Source organism: Chenopodium album, chromosome 14 (genome assembly GCF_948465745.1).
Source record: "Chenopodium album chromosome 14, dcCheAlbu1.1, whole genome shotgun sequence".
NCBI classification, from domain to species: Eukaryota; Viridiplantae; Streptophyta; class Magnoliopsida; order Caryophyllales; family Amaranthaceae; genus Chenopodium; species Chenopodium album.
The window spans coordinates 13,120,026-13,142,870 of NC_137847.1; the positions used below are offsets into that span (position 1 = coordinate 13,120,026).

At 34.4% G+C, this 22,845-nt stretch overlaps 1 protein-coding gene across 2 annotated transcripts; it reads left to right on the plus strand.

Annotated features, from left to right (window-relative positions):
• Positions 1-1,602: 1,602 nt before the first annotated feature.
• Positions 1,603-16,295, plus strand: LOC145578953 (uncharacterized). 2 transcript variants are annotated; one of them, XM_081636249.1, is made up of 7 exons: positions 1,603-2,047; positions 2,192-3,297; positions 6,478-6,538; positions 6,635-6,750; positions 10,525-10,615; positions 14,477-14,524; positions 15,705-16,295. In XM_081636249.1, the coding sequence occupies exons 2-7, from the start codon at positions 2,192-2,194 to the stop codon at positions 15,825-15,827; spliced, it is 1,545 nt and encodes a 514-aa protein (XP_081492375.1). In that variant the 5' UTR covers positions 1,603-2,047; the 3' UTR covers positions 15,828-16,295. The 2 variants fall into 2 exon arrangements, with proteins under 2 accessions (XP_081492375.1, XP_081492374.1); XM_081636248.1 differs by lacking the exon at positions 1,603-2,047 and having other exon boundaries at positions 2,091-3,297.
• The last annotated feature ends 6,550 nt before the right edge of the window (positions 16,296-22,845 follow it).

Consider the following 22,845-nt stretch of genomic DNA (forward strand, 5'->3'; position numbering starts at 1 on the left):
CCACTACCATTTGCTAAAAATAGCTCATTCTCAAGCACATTTTCACCTCCAAAAAAAATTAGATATTTCCGAAGGACGGAAAAACCATAGCACTCTGGTCTTCCTTTCTTTATTAGGACGCTCATAAATTTGGATGAGCTTACCAATGAATGGTTTATACTGCTATGCAGGACTTCTTCAAGTTCTTTCTTTCCATTTTCGACAGCAGAAGTATCCTCAAGATAGTGGGATTCAAATTTGTCAACATAAACTGTCAAATTTGATTAGACATAAGTGGTTAAGGGAAATAAATAGGGGCAATTAAGTCATTTTGCAGCTAATTTCCCACTTAAATTGGTAACCATGGTTAAGGACTTAGGTAAAAGTTTCATTAATGTTACCAGTAAATTAGTACTACTAATTAGTGATTACCAATGATAATCCAAAATTTAGCATTCTACCATTGAGAAAAAACAGAAGTTGAGTGTTACCAGTGAGAAATTCCCTAAATTTTAATACTTTATAGCAAGACTAAGCTAGATCTATTATAACTTTTCTTAATGTCTAAATCATAAAAGATGATTAAAAGAGTGTGTGAATAGTGTAAAAGTCCAAATGTTGTAATTAAAAAGAAGATTAGGAAAGTAATTGCTACAATGTCTACATAAAAGATTTTATGATGTTTGAAGTTTTATTAAGTGCCTATAATTGAATGTAAATATATTCCTATAATTATGATTCGAATAAATTATACTCCAATATTGAATAACTGGATTTGATTGCACCAACCTTGCTTAACTCAAAAACCATCAACAAAATGAACAAGCAATTTTGGTATTACACATGCATTGATCTATATGATTATGCATTGATGTATACTAAGATAACATGTTATATTGTAAAGCCCTCCACAAGAGGTTCCCTTATGATTTGACCCAAAAACAATTTCATTCAATTTGGTTCCCTCTGTATATAAAATAAAATTAAAAAAAAAAAAAAATCCTACCCTTTGGTCGGGTAGAAAGGACTATTTTATCAATATGAAACCTATCATTCATCTCGGGTTTGTTTATGGTAAGGGGATCTCTTACCCTCAAAGTTTGTCCTTAATAGAAATCAAAAATCAAAAATCTCTCACAAGTCAATCCATCTCGAGTTGTTTATGATAAGGAAATCTCTTACCCTCAAACTATGTCTTTAATAAGATCTATCATTTATATACCCAACTCTGTAATTAAAAAGTTCCTTCCTCACCACTAGGGCACCAGGCCAACACTTTGCTCATAACAAGCATTGAAGTTCCTTCCTCACCACTAGGTCAACACTTTGCTCGTAACAAACACTTGACAGAAAGTTCTCCTCACCACCACTTTGCTCATAACAAACAGTTGACAGAAAGTTCCTTCCTCACCACCAGACCAACACTTTAGTCGTTACAAATATTTGACAGAAAATCCTTCCTTACCACCGGGCCAACACTTTATTCATAACAAACACTTCACACAGATCCATATCAATGTCATATTAGTGTCTTTTCTCAACTCAATAGACATGGATTTATTATAGCTTGATACCACCTACATATAGATTTTTATATTTGTGCTGTTTTCTAGGATATTTGGAAGTGTGATGTTGCTCTAAATGCACAAATATCATTAGTCCTAGTCCCTCTTCACACAGTCCGGCATCCCACCACCAGCCCCCTCAATCGTGCATCCCTCCTCTCTGTCCACCCTTTTGCCACACTTCTGTCGATCAAAAAAACCCACTATTTTTATCCAATTTCATGCAATTTTCTTACCCAAAGTTAATTTCTTGAATGTCCTATGTGCTTGATTTCTTATTTTTCTGCATAGTTTGTTTGTGTAATTCATGCATTGAAGTTGGGGCTTGAATTGTTTCATGGGCTTGCAATTCTAGATTGTGTTTTTTTCCTGAAAATGTAAACTTTAGAATCAATTTAATCCATTATTCCACAGATTGAACGATATATGGTTGGAAATAGAACAGAAATTCTGGGTTTTTGATTGGTTTGATTAGCAGCAGATATCTAGGGTTTTAAATAGTGGTAAGTGATTTAATTCCCCTTTTTGTTTGATTGAATTTATTGATTTTCTTTGATGTTATTGTGGTGATATTGCATGTCAATTTGAATTGAATTTGATTGGTGGATTTGAGAATGTCAATTTTGTTGGATGGTAATGTATGGCAGATGGATTCGAAACTCGAGGCGGGGAATGCTTTTGGGGGTGGAGCAGTTGATGTTGGTGTAGGCATGTTGAATGATATGCAAAGCTGTTCACAGTTATCAGGTCTCAGTATTACATCTGAAACTTCTGCCCTTAATTTTGTGTATCACAGAAAGAGGGTTTCTAAGAACCCTGTTCCTGTTTTCCCAACCCTATCACCTGATAATATTACTTTTGTCTATGAAAGAAGGAAGAATCAAAAGAGTGTAGCCCCTAATTTTGCAGCTATGTTCTCGGAAAACTTGTTACCTAACGGTGCCTGTACTTCGGGTATTAGATCAGATAATAATGCCATTGCCATAACCCTGGGCACAAGAAATAAAGGATTAAATGAAAGGGAGGCTACTAGGGTTTCTTCAATAGAACAACCACTGACAACATCGGAGGCAATTGATGGTTATGTGACTGAGGACCGTGGCTTTGATGGAAAAGACAAGATGAACAAGGGTTTTGAGTTGTATAGTGTAGATGATAGTTGTTCATCGTCGAGGCTTGATTTCGATAGTGGTTCGTCTCCGCTGAAGAATAAAGTAGATGACACTGATGAGTGTTCATCCTCTGGTGCAGTTGTCGTAGATGTGACGGGAAATGACCAATCCATATCGGTTAAGGGTCTTTGTGTTTCTATTCTTCGAAGTCATGGTTTGTTGTCTGATTCTGGGTCAAATAGATCTGGTACTTCTGAGGAAGAAGCTCCATCATGTAGTGGCAGTAGTTGTTCTCGAACTTGTAATGTTTGTAGTCGAATCGGTACAGCAGACACAAACATGCTAATTTGTGATGAGTGTGAGAAAGCCTTCCATATATCATGCTTCAATCCGTGCATAAGAAAGATTCCGACTGATGATTGGTATTGTCAACCGTGCTCTAAAAAGAAGCATAACTTGTTAAAAGAGAGAGCAGTAAGAAAGTCATCAATTATCAGGACTGATAAGGGCTCTGTAACATCTGAAGGAGATTTCAGTCCAATAGCACTGATGCTAAATGATTCTCAGCCTTACATAACTGGTGTCCGGGTTGGTAAAGGATTTCAAGCATTCGTTCCTGAGTGGTGTGGACCTGTTACACGGTATGTTCCAATCAATTGGCTTTAAGTATCTTCATGAAAAATTGGCGCAATTACATATGTAACCTGTTCTATGTTAGCTAACAAGTAACAACTATATCCTTTAACAGGTATGTAGTTTATATACATTTAGTGAAGAATGACTTATTTTTCACCAGTAGGTACTAGCTATCTAATTTAGTAAGAGTGGATGTTGTGGTACCTTTGATAGGTGTGGAACTATGGGGGTATCTTATATTGTTGTGGTTATTCTTAAATCTTATTATATCTTTATAGTTAGCTCAGAGAAAGAATGGGATCATAATAAAGCCAATTCAAGGTATGGTGGGTAGTGAGGTGAGTTGCTTACTATAGCTAATAGGTAATTTAGCTCTATGAAACAAGGTCATGGGGAAACACATGATGAGCTATGTGGAATATACAGATGCTCAATAATCTATGTGCTAATTTATTCAAAAAAATCAAGTCCTGTTGGCCTTTTGCAGGGATGATGTGAGTCGGAATCTCTTTGTAATCTATTAGCCGCTTTTCTATCATCATCTGTGGTAGATCTTTTCTTCTTGAGCAACATGGAATTTTATAGGGGAGAACTTTTATACTATGGTGTGTTACTTTTTGACATGGTATTTGGTAGGGGCTTCATATCTTAATATCTGGGTTCATAGCCATTTTGCTTGGTTATTTTGTCAGTTGGCTATGGCATGAGATTTCTTGTTTTAGGGTTTGAATTGCCAGAAAAATTTTATGTTTATTTCAATCAGAAGTGCTTAGTTGGATTTTTGGGTGTGTGAACTGAAAGTTGTTGGAAATGTCACGGTTGTATTATTTGCTTTTCCACTCAGCAGAATTGTGAATAGGATGACAAGTTAGGTATCTACTATGTAGTTCTGGTAGGAGAAGTTTTGGGAGGTTTGAAGTTTGATGCCTTTAAATTGGTTTAGGACATGCAGGTTAGGTTCTGGTTATCATCAGATCCATTTAATATTGCTTGTAGAAGTAAGTGGTGTAGGTTTGTTGCCTTTCCTTAATTCCTACTGTTGTGCCTTTTGGTTAGTGGATTTGTGGCCGTTTGTCCATTTAGGTGTTCTCCGTACTTGCTGATACTTTTTCCTTACTCAATTTGGTGAAAATGAAAGGAAACCATTCATATCACCCACTGAAATTATTTGTAATCTTGATTACTTGATTGAATCTTTTAATAATGTCCTTAGGCTGTCATGTTGTATCTACCTGTACTAATAGGATTTGTGAAGTTCTACCTTGTAAGACTAAACTTTGAGGAGGATATAGATCTTTGAAATGTGTTTCCTTTGACAAGCTAGTAGTGTGTTGGGTTGGTTATTGGGTTGTGTAATACAATGGGTATAGGGTTAGGGTTAATGTGAAGGGCTTTTATTGGAAAGAGTCTTCACGCATACTCAAAAGGGATAGAATCGGCATATTAATTTTATGGGATGACAAATGAATTTTTGAGCAGATAGCTTCCCCCGGACTAGGATTTAAGATTCAATGCTTAAGGCTTTTGAAAAGCTAGAGTGAAAGTATTATGTAGTAGCTTGTGAGTGTCTTTTGGCTTGGTTTTGGAGATAAACTACTTCATGATAGCTTGATGGCATAATTTGTTGTCTTTTTTTTTTTTTTTTTAATATGGAAAAAAAAATACTTTCTTTTGCTTTCTATTTGTATACGGGTGACCCCCTTTGTTTTTTAATGCCTCGTAGGTGAACAATTACCTAGTGGAAAGACACAAGGCAAGCCTGCCCTTGTTGCTTGTCATATAGATGCTAAGGGAAAAAACTTAATATTAACTAAAAGTTCTTGAAGTTAGTGTTGTAAATTTGTAATATTTGCTGCTTGGATTTGGGTCTTGTGTCCAAGTATCTATTTCTCTAGCTCTAATACCATGTTGAAGATGCTACTTGCGAGGATACAACAATGGTCTCAAGAGTATGAGTTGTAGGTTGTGATGCTCTCCATCCCCCCCCCCCCCCCCCCCCACCACATCTCTCTCTCTCTCTCTCTCGCATGTAGCCTCTAGCTAAAGGTACTAAGGCTTTATTTTTGTTTGGATTCTATTTTGCTTGATGTTTGGGCTTTTTAAATACAAAATTATACCGCAAAATCCAAAAAAAAGGGAAAAAGATTAATATCTGAGCGGATTCCGTAGAGAGGGAAGAGTCTATAGTAAGTGGGCACTTTCACCTTTCGTAGGGTGTAGGGATTATGGTATCAAATTTTAGGTGTGTCACTCACTACATCACAATCACACAAAGGATTTCAAGCTTATTGCGACTGAAATATTAGGTTGCAATAGCCACATGCCACCTACATTACCCACGGAAGCGGTTCCACTATCATTACCACGATTGTGACCCCATTTGAAACTTATAACCATGGTAGGAAGCCTTTGTATCTTGGCTCCAGTGGGTCTTTTAAAACTAAGGTGACACCCCTTGTCTATATTTTTTGTAACTTTTGGGATGGAATATTGGAATGTCTGAAAAAGTATTGGGGAAGTTTGCTTTGGGGATGAAGGGAGTATATATTTTCCCAATGGCCTATAAAGAAAATTTCATTCTCCGTTATGTTTGCCAATTATTGCTATTTTCCCATATTTGCCTCTCTCTACTTTCCAGCTATGGGGAACCCTACCTTATTATTTGGACAAAATTAGAGGACTTATGATTGAAATATGAGAAGTCTTGGGAGGGGTTAGCATCATTGTTGGACCACTAATGGCTCAAAATCCTTTGATAATTTTGAAGAATTACATGCTACTAGTGAGGATATTTTAGTGAAGGGAGAGAGAAGGTAGGGGTAAGCTTTCTGTGGAGGGGAGAGGTGAGGAAATTTGGGGGGGGGGGGGGGGGGGGGATAAATGGTGAGATGGTACAGACGCACAGGCTCATAAACACTTGAACTACAAGTCCATTGTCAGGGGGTGTGATATTTGAGCTATAATTGCATAATTTGTCAGGTTGAAACTGAGAAAAATATGCACATACAGTTTTAATAACTGTGCACCCTGAAAATGAACTTTTTTTACACCTTGAGCAAGAGAATATTGTGCCTACAGTTCGGGTCGTCTTTTTTGTTCATCTATATGTGTGTGTATATATATTTTTTTTTTTTTATGAAGTTGTGGTTTCTATGCAAGTTATATCTGCTTTTGGTTTGATGCAGGGGAGTCAGTTTGTTTCCTGAACCAATGGAGTTGGATCCATTGCAATCGGTCAATTTTCCGGTGAGGCTTACAAATTTCCATTTAACACAATTATTGGTCTGTCTTATATGATTCACATTCTGCGGAAAAAGTTGACTCCTAATATTTTCTCTTCAGGGACCTAAATCTGGCAAACCTCATAAGGCCTTTATTGGTAATTGGCTTCAGTGTAGAGATGTCATTGTTGGCATGGGAGACAACATTGACGGAACTATATGTGGAAAGTGGCGCAGGTAATCTGAAATGCAAATGTTGCAACTTGTTTGTTATTTTCTTCTCTTTCAGGCATGCTCCTTCCCAACTTTCCTCTCTCTCTCTCTCTCTCTCTCTCTCTCTCTAATTTTTTTTAGGATTAGCTGATTTTACAGTTCTGCTGCATTTTTTGCTGAAGCTTTCAGTTATGAAGTATTAGCTTCTTTTACAGTCCTTGAATTTTCGTTCGTGTTGAACTCCTTTTAAGTTCAACCTATTTTTGGACAATTGCTGAGGGACTGGACTACAAAAGAGACTTGCAGGTGTTAGTGATTTTAGACAAGCTTTAAAACCCTATTCTTGCAAGTGTACAAGTTCTTAATAGATAGTGATAAATAATAGGGTATTGTATCCACAAGAAATGTAGAATAACTCCAAGTCTAGTCTACTAAATTAATTCTAGTGAAAAGATAAATTGAGTAGTTTTAACTAGATGAACCAAAAACAAAAATTAAATGAGACAAATAAGTTGGCAAGAATAATAAAATAATCACATAGAACAATCAAATATGGAGGGATCCTAGGACGGTTGAATTTATCACCATAAATACGACTAATAACTCAATTAGAAAGAGTAAATAGGTTTTTATCAAGCAACCAAGACTACAAGTCCGGAATGCTCTAAAGAAAATAATATCGTGATCAAGTAGGTGGCATAGTATATCTATTTAAGGATAAATTATTCAACTAATTGGTCACAAATCAATAAGCACCATTGCATAACATCACACTCTGGACTACAAGAACAAAGGATGTAAATTAGATGATCAATTAAGCCAATATATAGTTCTACAAGAACTATTATCAATGTAAATTGGAAAACAATAATTGAGCAAAGTAATCTAAAGTTGTGCAATCATAAAGCGAGAAATAGTTCTCTAACAATATAAAATCATTCTAAAAGGGTTTCATCTAAGCCATAAAATTGAGAAGTTAGCTACTCATAATTGAAGAGAACATCACCCGATTATGATAACTTATCGTTTGAAAATCTACCCGAAAACTTCGAATTCGGCTCCGTTCTCTCTTCTCCGTGCTTTGTCACTGCTCCTCCGATGCCCCTGTGCGGTTGTCCTCTCTTTTCTCTTTATACTTGCTTCTGTAGATTCGTGCTCTCCAAGATCCAATCTTTGACAAATTTTGTGTTATTTCAATCTTGTTCTTTCCTTTCTTGCATGATGTATGTTGATCTCATTAGGAAAATATTTTTTCCCTTCTTTGTTCTTTGGTTCTTGCCACTGCTCTTCTTGCGTGGGAGTTAAAAGGAAATTAACATTTCCTTTTCTTCTTGCTGCTTTGTTTGTGTGTGGGCTTTTTGATGTTCATAAGGAAAAGTTTAGTTCTTTTCCTTTTTGATGCTAATGTTGGCTGCGTTTCAATCCGTGGGATTAGGTGGGTAAATAATGGGGATGGGGTTGTCTTATTTATTTGCATTTTTGAGTTAGTGATCTCCAGACTTGCACACATTCCAATCAAACCAACAAATCACTCTTTGAATTATAAAAATTATACTAATATACCACCATGACACAATTATTAGACATATAATTTAATTATTATATTGCAACAACTTGCAAATTATACATCAAAATAGCCCAAAACACATTATTAATTTTCCGAAACAATAATATAAACGTGAGCATTATTACTAACTAATCTTATTTAGAGAGTTAACAATCAAATATAAAGATATTAAAATATAAAATAATTCATACATATCAGCGGGATGGTAGCTAAGATCTTCTAAAAAGGGATGGTTTTATTTAGCCTTGCTAATGAGCACCCAACTGGCTTGAGTGCTTGACCTTTGTGGTTTTTTTTTTTTTTTTTCCTGATTTTTCAAACTTTCATATTCACTCAATTAGTGGAGCTTGTGAAATACCGAATATGGAAAGACAAGTCATCTATGCTATGCAAAAAGATTTGAAAAGGAAGACATTGGATTGCACCCAAAAAAATAAAGGAATGCATTGGGTCAGCTGACAAGATCTCATCTAAAATTAAATATGTGATGGATGCTGGACCCCTTTATATCATTAATGAGGCTCTTGGATTTGCGGAGTCGCTAATTTTGGTACTTTGGAGATTCCTTAATCTGAAACGGGTGGGGTCAAACCTTCATTCCAGGATTTGCAGTCTGGCCAGTTACAGAAGTGGCCCATAGGCTTTCAATTTATGGTTTCAGCTTTATGTTGCCGATAAAGTGGGCTTTTGGAAGCCCATCTCAGGACTGCAGTGTTTTGTTTAGTATTTAGCTTGTGTAAGAGTGAATAATAGATTTAGGGAGCAGTTTTTCTACTATACATATGTACTTAATATACTAGTATATGGCATGGGAATTGGTGCATATTAGAAAGGTCAAATGTCTACATCTGTTAGAGTTGATAATCCTATCATTTAAAGAGCCATTCTTTGGAGATGGTTTCTTGAAACATTTGGATGGTTAGTAATTAATCTTCTTAGCAGGGATAAGATCACTTTGAATGGTTGAGTTGCTTGCTTGAGGATGTCTGACAATGTCCTGGTTGCATGATGGAATATGTTGTTATTGTGTTATATAACTTATATTTAAGAGGTTTTGAAATATACTTGAAAGAATCATTGTACCAATGCTCTTTTAAATGAAGAAAGGCTTGGTTTACCAAAAGTGAGTAAATATATAATTTAGCTATATAGTGTTGTACATTGAGGGTAAGAAACCTACAGATCTTTGAGGACAAGGGCTTAAGTCATTTTCACTTTAGGTTTAAGTTTCTTTTTGAGATGGTTGTGTTGGTGGAGCCAAGGACCACTAGTAGGTTTAAGTATCTCTTTCTCTCTTTTTAAGAAAAACCATAAAGGCACTTTCAATGCCAATTTTTTCAACTTTAGATGGCTCTTCCTGACATGAAGAAGTTCAGACCTAGATCTCTAAATTCACTAACCTTAACTTTTATTCATCTAAATTAATCTTCAAGTATAGAATTTGTTAAGCACTAAACAAGCTATATTACATCAGACATTTAATATTTCTCACCAGTACAGATTAACTTTCTGGAATAGTGGAATTTGTTGAGGGGTGTTGAATTTTGCAACTCTGGCTTCACACCATTTGGTCCTTTCATAGGTCTTTGAAACGTGGAATAATAATAATAATCAATCAATCAAAGCCTTAATCCCATAAGTGGGGTTGGCTGCATGAACCAAATTTGATTATTCCATATGGTAATCAACTAAAATTTTCCTCCTCCATCCCTTATGATCCAATGCTTCATCCTCATGCAAATCCATTTTTTAAAGTGGTTTTTTTGTTCAACTGGTCTACGTTGTTTTCATAGAGGACTCAGGACTTTTTTGCTAGGAACTGACATGGTTTACAGCACTAACAATGGCAGAAAATAAGAAGAAAATGATGATTATATTAATAAGATGAGAATTACAGTAAATCAAATGATAATTCCACTTTCGAGAGGTGGATTCCCTCCTAAGTATGAGTTTTTGAGAGGCTCTCTCTCTCTCTCCCAATGAGAAACCACACAATATTTTACATGTCCTCTTTTCTCCTAATGAGATCTAATTTATAATAGAAAGTCCCTCCTAACAAACCTCTAGCTTATTCCCCAAGTTACAACTAATGGACTATGACTAACATACCCTTCCCCTAAATATTGATTCCTTGCATTTTCATTGCTTGTTACTTGCTTATTGGCATTATTCTTGGAATAATTCTTGTCTAATATTTAATGAGGCCTACTCAAAGAATCTTTTGTATGCAGGGCTCCTCTGTTTGAGGTCCAGACTGACAATTGGGATTGTTTTCATTCTGTCCTTTGGGATCCATCTCATGCCGACTGTTCTGTACCACAGGTAATAATGTCTTTGCATCTATATACTGATAAATCACGGGGCTTACTCCCCCCCCCCCCCCCCCCCCAACCTCCCCATGTCTGTCATGTCATGTCGACATAAGTAAGTGCGCCATTTTTCCGTGTCTGGGTAAGTGGATAAGTTAGCCTCACTCTGAACAATGTCGCTCAGCCTTTCCTAAATAAGTACTCCATTAACCTTTGAGGCTTTTTTATGGGTGAGTAATTTTATCATGGAAATACTAAGGGACCGTTTGGTTGGGGTTAATCATCAAAGGGAAAGGGAATCAACTGCACTGATTCCCTTTGTTGTTGTTTGTTAGGCATTTTTCCCCATTCCCTTTACCCTCTCCATTCCCTCAAATCTTTCTAAGTTGATTCCCCACCCCCCCCCCCTAGGTATTTCCATTCCCCTTCCCTAGCCACCACATCACCACCATACGACCACCCTGACCTACACACACCACCGATAAACCACCCGTCGCACTCCCCCCCACCACTCAGCGCGCTTCGTCGCCTCTCCCCCGCTGCTCATCGCCCCTCCTCTCCCCCAGAAAACTCTTCCACCAGCCCTGTAAAAGCCCTTCTCTCAGCCCCGTAAAACCTCTACTCTCTCCCCGTAAAACCCCATTCTCTCTCCCCGTAAAACCATCGTGTGACCCTCTCCCACCCTCGAATCCCTAGCCGCTAGGGTTTACACGGTGGGGGTAGGGTCGCATGATGGTTTTATGGGGAGGGAGAAGGAGTTTCAAGGGTTTTACGGGGCTGGGGGAAGTTTTCCGAGGAAGGGGAGATGTTTGGAGGGGGAGAGGAGGGGCGGCGAAGCGCGCTGACTGGTGGGGGAAGCGCGGCGAACGGTGGTGTGGCTGGGTGGTGGCTGGAAAAGGTGGGAAGTGAAGGAGATAGGTTGTGTGTGGTGTTGATGTGGTGGTGGGATTGATGGTTTGATTCTCTTTGTTTTTTAAAACAAACAACATAGTAAATTTGAGGTATTTTCATTCCATTCTCTTTCTTTCCCTCTGTTCATTCCATTCCGTTTACCCCGTGCGAACCAAACGGCCCCTAAGTGTGTTATTATTTAATGGGTTGATTTCAGCGTATATGCTCAACCAAAAGTCCAAGCAAAAACATACAATAGCTCTCATTCTTTATTGTTTATAAAGTAAAATTCCATGCCCTATTTTCACAACATTTGATAACAATTCAAGAGTACAATTAGCAAACATACATGTACACATAGTGACAACATAGTACACATGCCAATATCAATTAAATAATGTCCTGATTTCGTTACTAAGGCCAAACAATTCAAAGCATCTCGATTAATGAAACCTAAGTTACATGGACTCGGGAACGCAGCCAATTTCCAAAATTTTAGGACACAGGGACTCTGTCCTATATTTGGACACGGGTGCGGGGACACGATACTTTCATTTTTTTTTAAAAAAATTATACATTACAAAATATTTAAATAGTTCATTAATATCCAAAAAATGAAATAAAAAGACAAAATAAAATAAAGTCCTTTTACTTATCTCATAAACAAAAGTTACAGTAATACAGCTGTACTTGTTTCTGTCTTCTTCTACTTTATTTCTTGTCTCTGTCTTCTTCTCTCTCTTTCACCCACTAATTTCTTTCACCATTTTTACCTGCTTGAATGGCTTCCTTCTTCAACTTCTTCATCTTTTTCCCTTTCTTAATTATTTTTTCACCATTCTCTTTCACCCACTAACTGCCGCCCAGTCCGCCACCACCGACCACCGTCTCACAGCTACACAGAGGCAGAAAACTTAGGGTTTTTTTTTTTAATTTTTTTTTAAAAAATTCGGCTCTATTTCTCCCCTTCCCCTCTCTCTGAAGTGTCCGAGTGCAAATAGCCGAATCTGGCACGAAATTTCGTGTCCGTGTCCGCGTCGTGTCGACACGGACACTTTGGGATTTCAGCCAAGTCGGTGAACATAGAATGAAACGAATGGGAGCAATAACATGATGCTTTAGACCTTGAAAATTTACCAATCTTTTCCTTGAGAGATGATATAGGATCCGGCTCCTAGCCACTAGCCAGTGCCTTTGTCCACCTTGATCCTCCTTTCTGGACCCATGAAGTTGTGATTTTCACTCTGAAATCTCTCAAAATTTTGAACTTTGCTGGACCGAGATTTGTCTATGTTTGTCTTTGCTTATATTTTGCGTTGAGTACATTTGTTGAAGTTCAGTTAATTAACCCACCAGATAATTATACTTCCAGTAATTTGTGGTATGCCTTAACAGGGGTGAGCAGTGAGTTTTTCTAACATGTTATTGCTAGGAAAAAAAAATCTCCTTTTTAGAATTTGGCCAAAATTAAGGGTTAGACCTTTTGGGAGTATCTAGCCTCCCATTGTTCGGAGTGAGGAGTCTTCTATCTCAAGTAGTTACCTCTGTTGCTCCACCCCTTGTTACAAAATCAACATTGCCAACCACATGGCCATTTCACTTTAAGAGAAGTAGGGCCTACTCTCGTATTATGCTCTTTGTCCTAGGAGGTTTGATATCCCAAATTACATGTGTCTTAAGTTTTTTTTTTTTTTTTTTTTTTTTTTTTTTTTTTTTTTTGGAAAAAGGGGAACTAACAACTGGTCCTTGGGGTTAACTTGATTAACCTTGGACAATTGACTTAGTCACCCTTCGGTGGAACTTTAGGACCATTGCAAGCAAAAGTTCCATCACATAAGTAACTAAGAAGCTTCAGGGTAGACTAATATCCTCCCAAACCGGTCACATTACTTCTTGCCTGTGGAGGGGTAGGAAGTGTCACCTGTGGCACCTCCAATTCCCCAAAGATATGATGATGTTATTGCACACCCACTAAAAAGTAAACCTAACAACCACAAATTAATATAAATATGGATCTACAGAGAGACCATTGTTTACTACAATTGTTTGTAATTTTCTTATTAGATCTCTATATTCTCTAAATTTGGAGACATCTTTGGTCTTAACATCCACCCCATAAGAACCCATGCGATATTTGTCATAGTGAATCATACATCATGGTAAAACTAAATGACTGGTTCCTTGTTAAGAGTTGTACTTTGACACCTCATTCCCATGATTCAGTCCCCAATCGACAAATAGATGAAACCCATATCAGACCCGTATAAATTTCTTTGTTTCCGGTAGTGGTGGATTATTGAGAAATCATTTTAGGACATCTAAACATACTCTATAGATCTAGTTATTGGAAAGGGTAACCCAATGATAATAGGGTTAGGGCCCTTATTGGGTAGGGCCAATATAAGGCCAAATATTTTTCCAATTTAATACATAAAGAAAATAGATAATGTAAAAAATTTTACATACATATTTCCGTACTCATATGTACTTAATTATGGCTTTGTCCATTATTTATTTTTATTGATAGTTTGTTGGCCCGTCCATTATCGACCCGCTATTGGCCCGTGACCCACATTAGCCCGACCCGCTATTGACCCTATAAATTGTGACCCTTTTTGACCTGACCCGCTCAACCTAATAACCAGGTCTAATACTTTAGTATAATACTATGGAATTTCGTTTTGGAATAGGGAACAGGAGTATAATAGTTTAGAATATATGAGTATTTTGCCAAATGAGGTTTGCTCACAATACTTCGTTGTATGTTATACTGGTTGAAATTTTCTTGTATAACTTTTTTAGCTCCTATATTAACTTTAAAATGTGGTTTATAACTTTATATGTTTATTTGAGTGCTCATTGCTTATGTGTCTAGTTTGATATTGGAAATCATAAGTTTAAATCCTCCTCTTTGGACTGTAAAGCTTTAATCAGAGTATGCTTTAAATCTTCATCTGAGTTATTGCATCTTTAAATGTGCCAGGAACTGGAAACTGAAGAAGTAATGAAGCAACTGAAGTACATTGAAATGGTAAGTCTAATTGCTCCCACTATTAATATGCCATATTAAAGGCCTAGTACAGAGTATATGGGAGTGGCGAGGGGGAGGATATAAAGGGGTGAAGGTTAATGCTGTTAATCCTTTCATTTGCTTTAACATTAGACTTGAACCTCTCTGCTTGGTGACTAGAACAAAGCTTTCAAGGGGGCACTAGGAAAATTCTTGTGTGTTTTGGCTGACAGATCTGTATATCTTATTTTTAACATCAATGCTGGGTGAGGACTGGGTGGGTGTTGTATATTATATACAGTATCCTTGGTGCTTGCACACTCCTTTATCTTTCCTGCCAGGACTATGCATCGTATAGATCCTTTTTCCTTTTGGAAAGGAGCTGAAATGTCGTATGCCTTACACCTTACTACCTTATTGTCATGAAAGTTGTCAATTAGAAGGAGCAAATGGAGAGTTAAGCAGATGGTGGTTGAAACAGATTAGTTTATGGAGTGGACTATTAGGGTTTTGAACTTTTATATTTGTACTTTATATTGATTACCGAGTCATGCTTTCCCATGTATTGCAGACATGTTTGGCTATATTTTCTTGGTTAGGGATTGGGTGAGGGTAAAGTGTTGAACTGGCTAGCAAAAATATTTGTTTAGTGCTACAGTACATTGCAACTATCTGGAGGGAAAAAAGTGTGGATATTTTTAATGGCCTGAATGCCCTGCACTTTTGAATTTGGAACATATCTGTCTTTTGAACTTAGTCAATTTAACAAGTTGGATTACTCAACAACATTTGTCATTGTTAATCTTAAGATTTCCTTGACCACATGAACCATGTATTAGACAGAAAACATTATATCATTGATGCAATTATCCAAATGCCTCTAAAAATACTGTGGACAGAGAGGAGGGGGGAGAGAGGGGGGGGGGGGTGTTGTGATGACAAAGAGGTAGTTTGAAATTGAACATGCAACAGCTGATATTCACTTAATAATCAATGGTCTGCAAGTGTGGGGAAGCTCAGCATGCTACACAAGGATGATCAGGCAAGTTGGGTTTGAACTAGCAGTTTGTAGTGAGAGTAATGGTATATTAGTTAGAGAGTTATTTGTTGTTGTTGGAGCAAGGATTGTATGATTCTGATTTCTAGTCGCTTAAATTGGTATCACTGAGGTGGTTGTGTCTGGCTTCATTTGTTCTTGCAGTTGAGACCTCGATTGGCAGCAAAGAGACGGAAGTTAGACATGTGTATTGCTAATGGCTCTGAGGTACCAACAGAGGATGTGAGCAAGTGTACAGGCTCTGTAGATGCAGCAAGGACTACATAGTCTTGCTGTGCAACACCGGTGAATTGAATCTCAATTCATGGGTCTGATTTTGGTGCACAGGTATCCTATGTTTGCTGACCATGTTTGTAATCAAACCAAAAGTTAGTATAGCGTACTTGTAAAAATGTTCTAAGCTAGTGTTGTTTCTGCTTGAGCTCATGCAAAATTGTAGAATCATGCCCCCGGTTTTGCTGTGGTTATAGGGGATAACATCTGTGTACAAAACTTAGTCGATTCGGATGTTGAATGAATGGATCGAGGTGACTAAAAACATCAGCACATATATGGCAACCGTTTCCAGATATCTTAATCAATTACAGGCCATCGGATTGTGACTTCAATTCCCATAAAAAAGAAAAGAAAAAGAAGTTAATTAATGGAATAGAAATAAATTGAGGAAAAGAAAAAGAAGTTAATTAATGGAATAGAAATAAATTGAGGAAAAATAAACGAGAAATTTTGTTAAACCGATCCAACCCTCAGGCATCTTGCACAGGTGATTGCTTGGCATTATAGAACATCTGAATGTTGCTGTAAATAACAAATAAACTTCAAAAAAGAAATAGAAATCTTCATGCTTTTTTGTAGACTTGAATTTCCAAGTATAGTCTTGTTTTGAACCAATTAACATAATAATATCATTAAACCCCTGCGGTCCTGAAATTCAATAAATAAAGGGAATCGCTTATGTAGCCCAAGACTTATAAACGAGCTATGAAACACACATAATACATATGTGTGATTGTGTGCAATACAAGAAACCTATTAGGCTTTTATTCACTTATATTGTAATAATAAAAAATAAAATAAAGCAAGCATGAACTTCGAAGTCGAGCTATCATAACATGCGTTTTTAATACATTAGTTAAAACAGTTCACAAAGTAAACTACTAAAGCACTACTTAAACTTCTAGGATTTCTAGGATTACACACATCCCTCTCACACATATGAACTTATGAAGCTACTAAAATGAGCTCTAATAGCCCTTACAAACCAAAATGTGTTAGAAAACTATTTGCATAAAAGATACATGATAGGAAATAAATAACTCCCTTAGTTTTTTCGGGCATATGAGCATCCTTCTCGCGTGAAGACATGGTTCTCGTTGAAGTTTAATGTTTTTCGGCCGAGCAAGGTTGATGCAGTGGTTGCTATGCTATTAAGGGTCACCGGCATATAGCAATGGTGTGGTGGTTGAAGCTGCGCAGGAGTTTAGGTGCCGTGGTGGCTATGATGTTTAGGTTTATAAATTTAGGTGGTGGAGGAGGCGTGGGGGTGGTGGTGAGGAAATTGATAGAGGGATGACAAAGGAAGAAGTACGGAGTACTAAGAGCAACTCCAATGGTTGTAGATAGGGACTTGCTTGCAATTTTAAATAGTCTCTAGCTACTAGCTTGACCATTGGAGCAAAAATATGTAATTAGCTTAGTCAAGGCAAGCTAATTTGCTTGAAAAAAACTTGCCAAAAAGAAAATACTAATAGTCAATTAGTAATTAAGATAAAAATAATAAATTGATGATTTAGATAATAAGCTAATAGCTAGCCATTGGGGATCAAACTAGCTACAAACATAATTAGCTTAAAAGCTTATCTGGCATGACAAGCTAATTTGACAATTAGCTTGTCATTGGAGTTGCTCTAAGATAAAACTAATAAAACCTCACACGACCATGTTTTTTCTAAACTACTTCTTCTGTTTTATTTTTTTTTTATTGCATCACTTGCTAATTCTGTTTTTTTTTTTTTTTTTTTTTTTTATGCGCATCACTTTCTATTTTTTGACATCTCTTTTTCTTTTTTAATTTAAAGTACCCGTGCTAAATAGGGATGTCAATATTAAGTGGATATCTGCTAACTCGCTCCATCCGCTTTAAGTAAATGGACAAAACCCAAATTAAATGAATGAGAAGCGGGTAATGGATCAGATCGGATGTGGATTATACTTTTTTCATCCACAAACCATCCACCCACCCGTTTAACATATATTAAATTTTTAATCTAAGAATTTTAATAATAAAATATGAAATGTCTAAGAAAATTACTTTTTTCTTTTTTGCAAATTAATTTTTCAAACAATATGTTGTTATTGTTTCCTTTTTTATTAATAAAATTTCACTTTAATACTCATTCATTAGTTATCCGTTCTACCCGTTTCATCCGCGGATGATAGACAGACGGATATGGATAATGGATGAAGAGAGTGACGGATGGATGTGGATGTAGCGATTAGAACAATAGATGGATGCGGGTGAAGATCCACCCACTCTAAATCTGATCCGTTGCCATCTCGAGTGCTAAAGCACGAGATGAATCTTTGAAAAAAAAAATTATTTAAAAATAAATGTAGTATGTAGTGTTATTCATCCTCTTTTAGAAAAAAAAAATTAAAAATAAATGTATTTTAATTAGAGGTTATTGCAAATAAGAAAAAGAATGTACAAAAGCAAAAGATAGGGGTTTTGAAGTGCTATGAAATATCTTATACACACCCGGGTGTATCGTGCACCCAACTAACCTAAAGTTAGTTTTTGCTTTTCCCTTGATAATTAAATGAAAAACAATTATTAAAATGAGATTAAAATGCTCATGGGTGTATTGTGCATCTTGAATTCTCGATGTATATAGCAATAAAAGTTGGATAAAAAAAAAAACTCTTAAATAAAGATATGAAATGACTAGTAGCCTAAAAAGATGGTTAGAGTTTTATTGTATAATACAACTTATATAATGTTATCCTCCAAAAGAATCACAACAACATAAGCCAAAAGACTAAATAGCAACTTAAAATTATTAATATTGAAAAATAAGCCAAAAGGCTAAATAAAAAATTAAAAGAATAAAAAATTATTTTATATAAACAAGAGGACATATGGAAGAAAAAGAAATTCGGCGAGTTTCCTCGGCGTATAGGGCAAAATTACAGTAACAAGAAAACAATTTGAAGTAATAATCTAATGCTTATTTGCAATTGAATTGTACCTTATGAAATAATAGTTATTTTAACATTTTATGACTATTGAAATGCCGAGATTTTGCTTTATTATAACACAAAGGGTCAAGAATCAATTGTTGGCAAGTTATCAAAATTAACTGGAAAAAAAAAAAAAAAAAAAAAAAAAAAAAAAAACCACACCAATATTTGAAGCATAATGTAAGTCAGCATCATCATATAAAAAAAATAAATAAATAAAAATAAAAATAAAAAAGTGAAAAAATAATTTAGGGCGGATAATTTGAAGGAATAAAAGTTAGTTTCCATAAATCACTAAAGAAAAACTGGAAGAAAGTTATTAAAAAAAAAGACGTAGCATCTCTTCACCTTTTCACATTAGTCAAATCTTTTTTCACCTTGCCACACCAAAAAAAGGTACTTTGCTTTTTTATTCTGTGATTGTATTAAAAGATTTTCTTTTGATTGTTAAAATTACAGTTAAATTGACTCGAAATTGAGTATGAAATAAATAACTTGTTTCAAAAGTTTGGATTTCAACTCAGTTGGTTTTCCACATCTAATGACATGTGATACTAATTTGCCTTCGTGTTCTTTGTGCAAATCTTTGACCACCATACCTATATAATTTTCTTATGAGTTCTAGATTTTTTTATTTAAAAATAGTTTACTATGAAATATAATGTATTTCGTTCAAAATAAATACATAAATTTGAAAATTATTTTTATTAAACTGTAACTTTATTAATGCTCATATGATTTATACAAATTATTATTAATGATTTTATATAATGCATATAATTTTAAACTTTCACAATGCATCAGTACGTATTATAATTGAAATAGAATTTGTTGATAAAATATGAAACGAACAAATTATATTAAAATTATTTATAAATTAACAAATTATTCCTTTTATTATATTAAATTTTAATCATATAATCACCAAAAGTGAAGATAATTTGTAGTGATTCCAAAAAAGTATTTTTACCATTAACAATGTTTAAGAGATAATGAAGAAGGAAAAATTGGAAGAGTATAACGAAAATCAAACAAAAATGATTTTGATGTTCTGGTGGTAACAAATTTGATTAATAATTCTGCTCTAAATCTCAGTTACGATTCATATCCAATAAAAACATCTTCGTAACTCATTTTAGTGCCATTTTGGTGCCAATATGCTAGATATGTCATCTAAATGATATAAATAGATATAACAATGGGTCGTCGAGTAAGGTTGAATCTGATTTCACATAATAAAAAAAATAAAAATAAAAATAAAAATAAAATTGTATTCAATACCCACAAAATTTAAGTCGTGTTTAATTAACACGTTTAATTAACACTAAGTAAAATGATTTGAATGGTTTCAAAAATAAATAAATAAAATGATTGGAATATACCCTTGATACTAAAATTTTTATTTATTTAATGATAAAAAATGAAATTATTTATTTAAAATACATTTTTCTTCTTTTTTCAACTGGTTAAGAAACATTCAAGCTTTGGCTACTCTCTCTGGACTATTCTCTCCATTTTTATTTAAGTGTCCCAATTTGAGTTTGATAATTCACATGCATCACTTTAACCATTATTATGCTTTATATTCAGTAGCGAAACCTAAATTTTAAAATTAAGGGATCAAGATCATCTATATATATTTTTAATATCAACATAATTTCTAATTTCTCATTGGATAACATATAAAGTTTTGATTTTCTTCCAAAAATAAGAAGTGTTTGCTAATTTATTTATTTATTTATTTATTTATTATTGTTATAAAATATCATATACAAGTTTAAAAACCATGCTAAAAAATATTAACTAGAGACATGTAGAAAAATACAATAAGTTACAAAAATATGTTAGTATATGAGTCCAACCAGATTTGAACCCTTGTCACAAACTCATACTGCATTTTCATATAAATAAAGTTAACTAATCTACCTAATAAAAATTGTTTATATATATACAAACAAAAACATTTTATACAAAATCAAGGAGGTGTTCATGGCCTACTCTATACCTATTTGATTTTGCCCCTTTTATACTACTTTCTCCGTTATTTTAATATTGCACCATTTGCCTTTTAATGAAGTTTTACAAATATTGCACCATTTTCATTTTAGAAAAAAAAAATTTCTATTTACACTGCAAATATCCAACATACCCTTACTTTTTCACACTTATTCTTTACTTTATCTTAACATCACATGGACACTTTTCTATTTTTACCTTTCTCTCTCTTCCTTTTTCTCACTACCAAAATTATTATGTCCAACTTATATGGTGCAAAAAATAAAAAATAAAAATAAAAAAATAAAAAAAAATTTAAAAATTGAGGAAGTATCTATAAATATTACTAAAATAACAACCGCTGACATTATCACTTTTTCAAATTGTACACATGTTAACTTCTCCTCTATTTTTTTCCCGCCTAAACTTTTTTTTTTCTTTTCATATTTTTTTTTTTTAAAAAAAAATCTAAATATTGATTACAAAGTAGTTTAATACAGTACAATAAACTTTTTAGTTTTCAATTTTTCATTACTTTTTCTTTTAAGAACCTTTTTAAAATCTTAAGGAAAACAAATATCAACCTTTTTATATATGTGATTATTCCATCTAATTACAAAGTTTGCTAAATTTAATTGTAGATATGAATTTTCTTTTGTTTATATTATTTTAATTTTGTAGTTTGGTTTATGTCAATAATATCGTATATAATACAAAGATTTTACATATTATAACTGAAATGTCTTTGAAATTTACACAATTATAAATTCTTTTATTATATCCGTGCATTGCACGGGAGTTAATCTAGTATAAGATTAAATATAATCATTTAAATTAAGTACTTATTAGAATTATCTCAATAAATAATTTTCAAATAAACTTTTACAATTTATACTTGTTAATAAGGAAAATTTATCAGAAACTACCCCCTGAATACTTCATTTTGTTAACTACTTGCTTAAAATTTTTATCAAAAAAACTATCCCCTAAATTTAAAAAGTTTGAGTAACACTACTTTTTTCCTTTTTAGACAACAAATTCCGATAAATGGGGCCCATTTATAATTTTCCTTCATCCTTTTTGCCTACATTCCACCAAAAAAAATCCAAAATTTCAGAAAATCACCGGTTGAAAAAGGAGAATGTATTTGTCGTTTGAATTCACAAGTATGTAATGCTTCTTTATTTCATTAATTATGAATAGGCCGGGTTTAATAATTACAAAATTAGAGTTCTTTGTCGAAATAGAAATTGGGGGTTTTTCAAATCGGGGGAATTTGTTGATTTTTTTTTTATTATAATTGGATAAGTTAGGACTACAAAAATATTCTTTTATGGCACGGGTTTTGAACTAGTTAAAGATATTATAATCAAAGTTTTGCATTAATAAGTAAATTGGTCAAAGTAGAACACTTAGTTAAAAACAGAGGAGTCTCCATAGTGAAACGATTTATTACTCTTTAACAACTTCAAGTGACACACGTCATATTTTGAATGTTTTTGTAGCTTTGAAAGCATTGGCACATTTTGGGTTATTCATACTGTACATAATTTCTTAGGCTTTTGATGTGTCAATATTATTTGTTTATTTAGCTCTGCTCATTCAAATATACTCCGTACGAATTAAAAAGTTTAGAGAGTCAGGAAAAATATATTTTAAAATGAAATTTAAATAGCAAATCATGAAACAAAATGAATAAAATGCAAACTGCTGGTGCAATGACAAATTCCCGAAGTTATATGCTCAGAACAACTGAAGCGTGTTAACAAGCAACTGCAGTAGAAAAGTAGATCCAACATTACTGCTTGGAAGCAGCAGCTCTCTGACTCGAAAACCTATAAGTTAGAGAAGAAGACCAGAAAAAAGATTAAATGGAACAAATGTGACAGTTAAAGTTCCTACATTCTTCTAATGTAATCTCAGGGTTTCATCTTTCACAAGTTCTACACAAATTCATAGCCAAAAGATTTCTAATGCTCAGGGTTGTCTTTCACAAGTTCTACACAATTTACTTGCCAAAAGATGGTAACCCCAAAAATAAGAAAAGCGA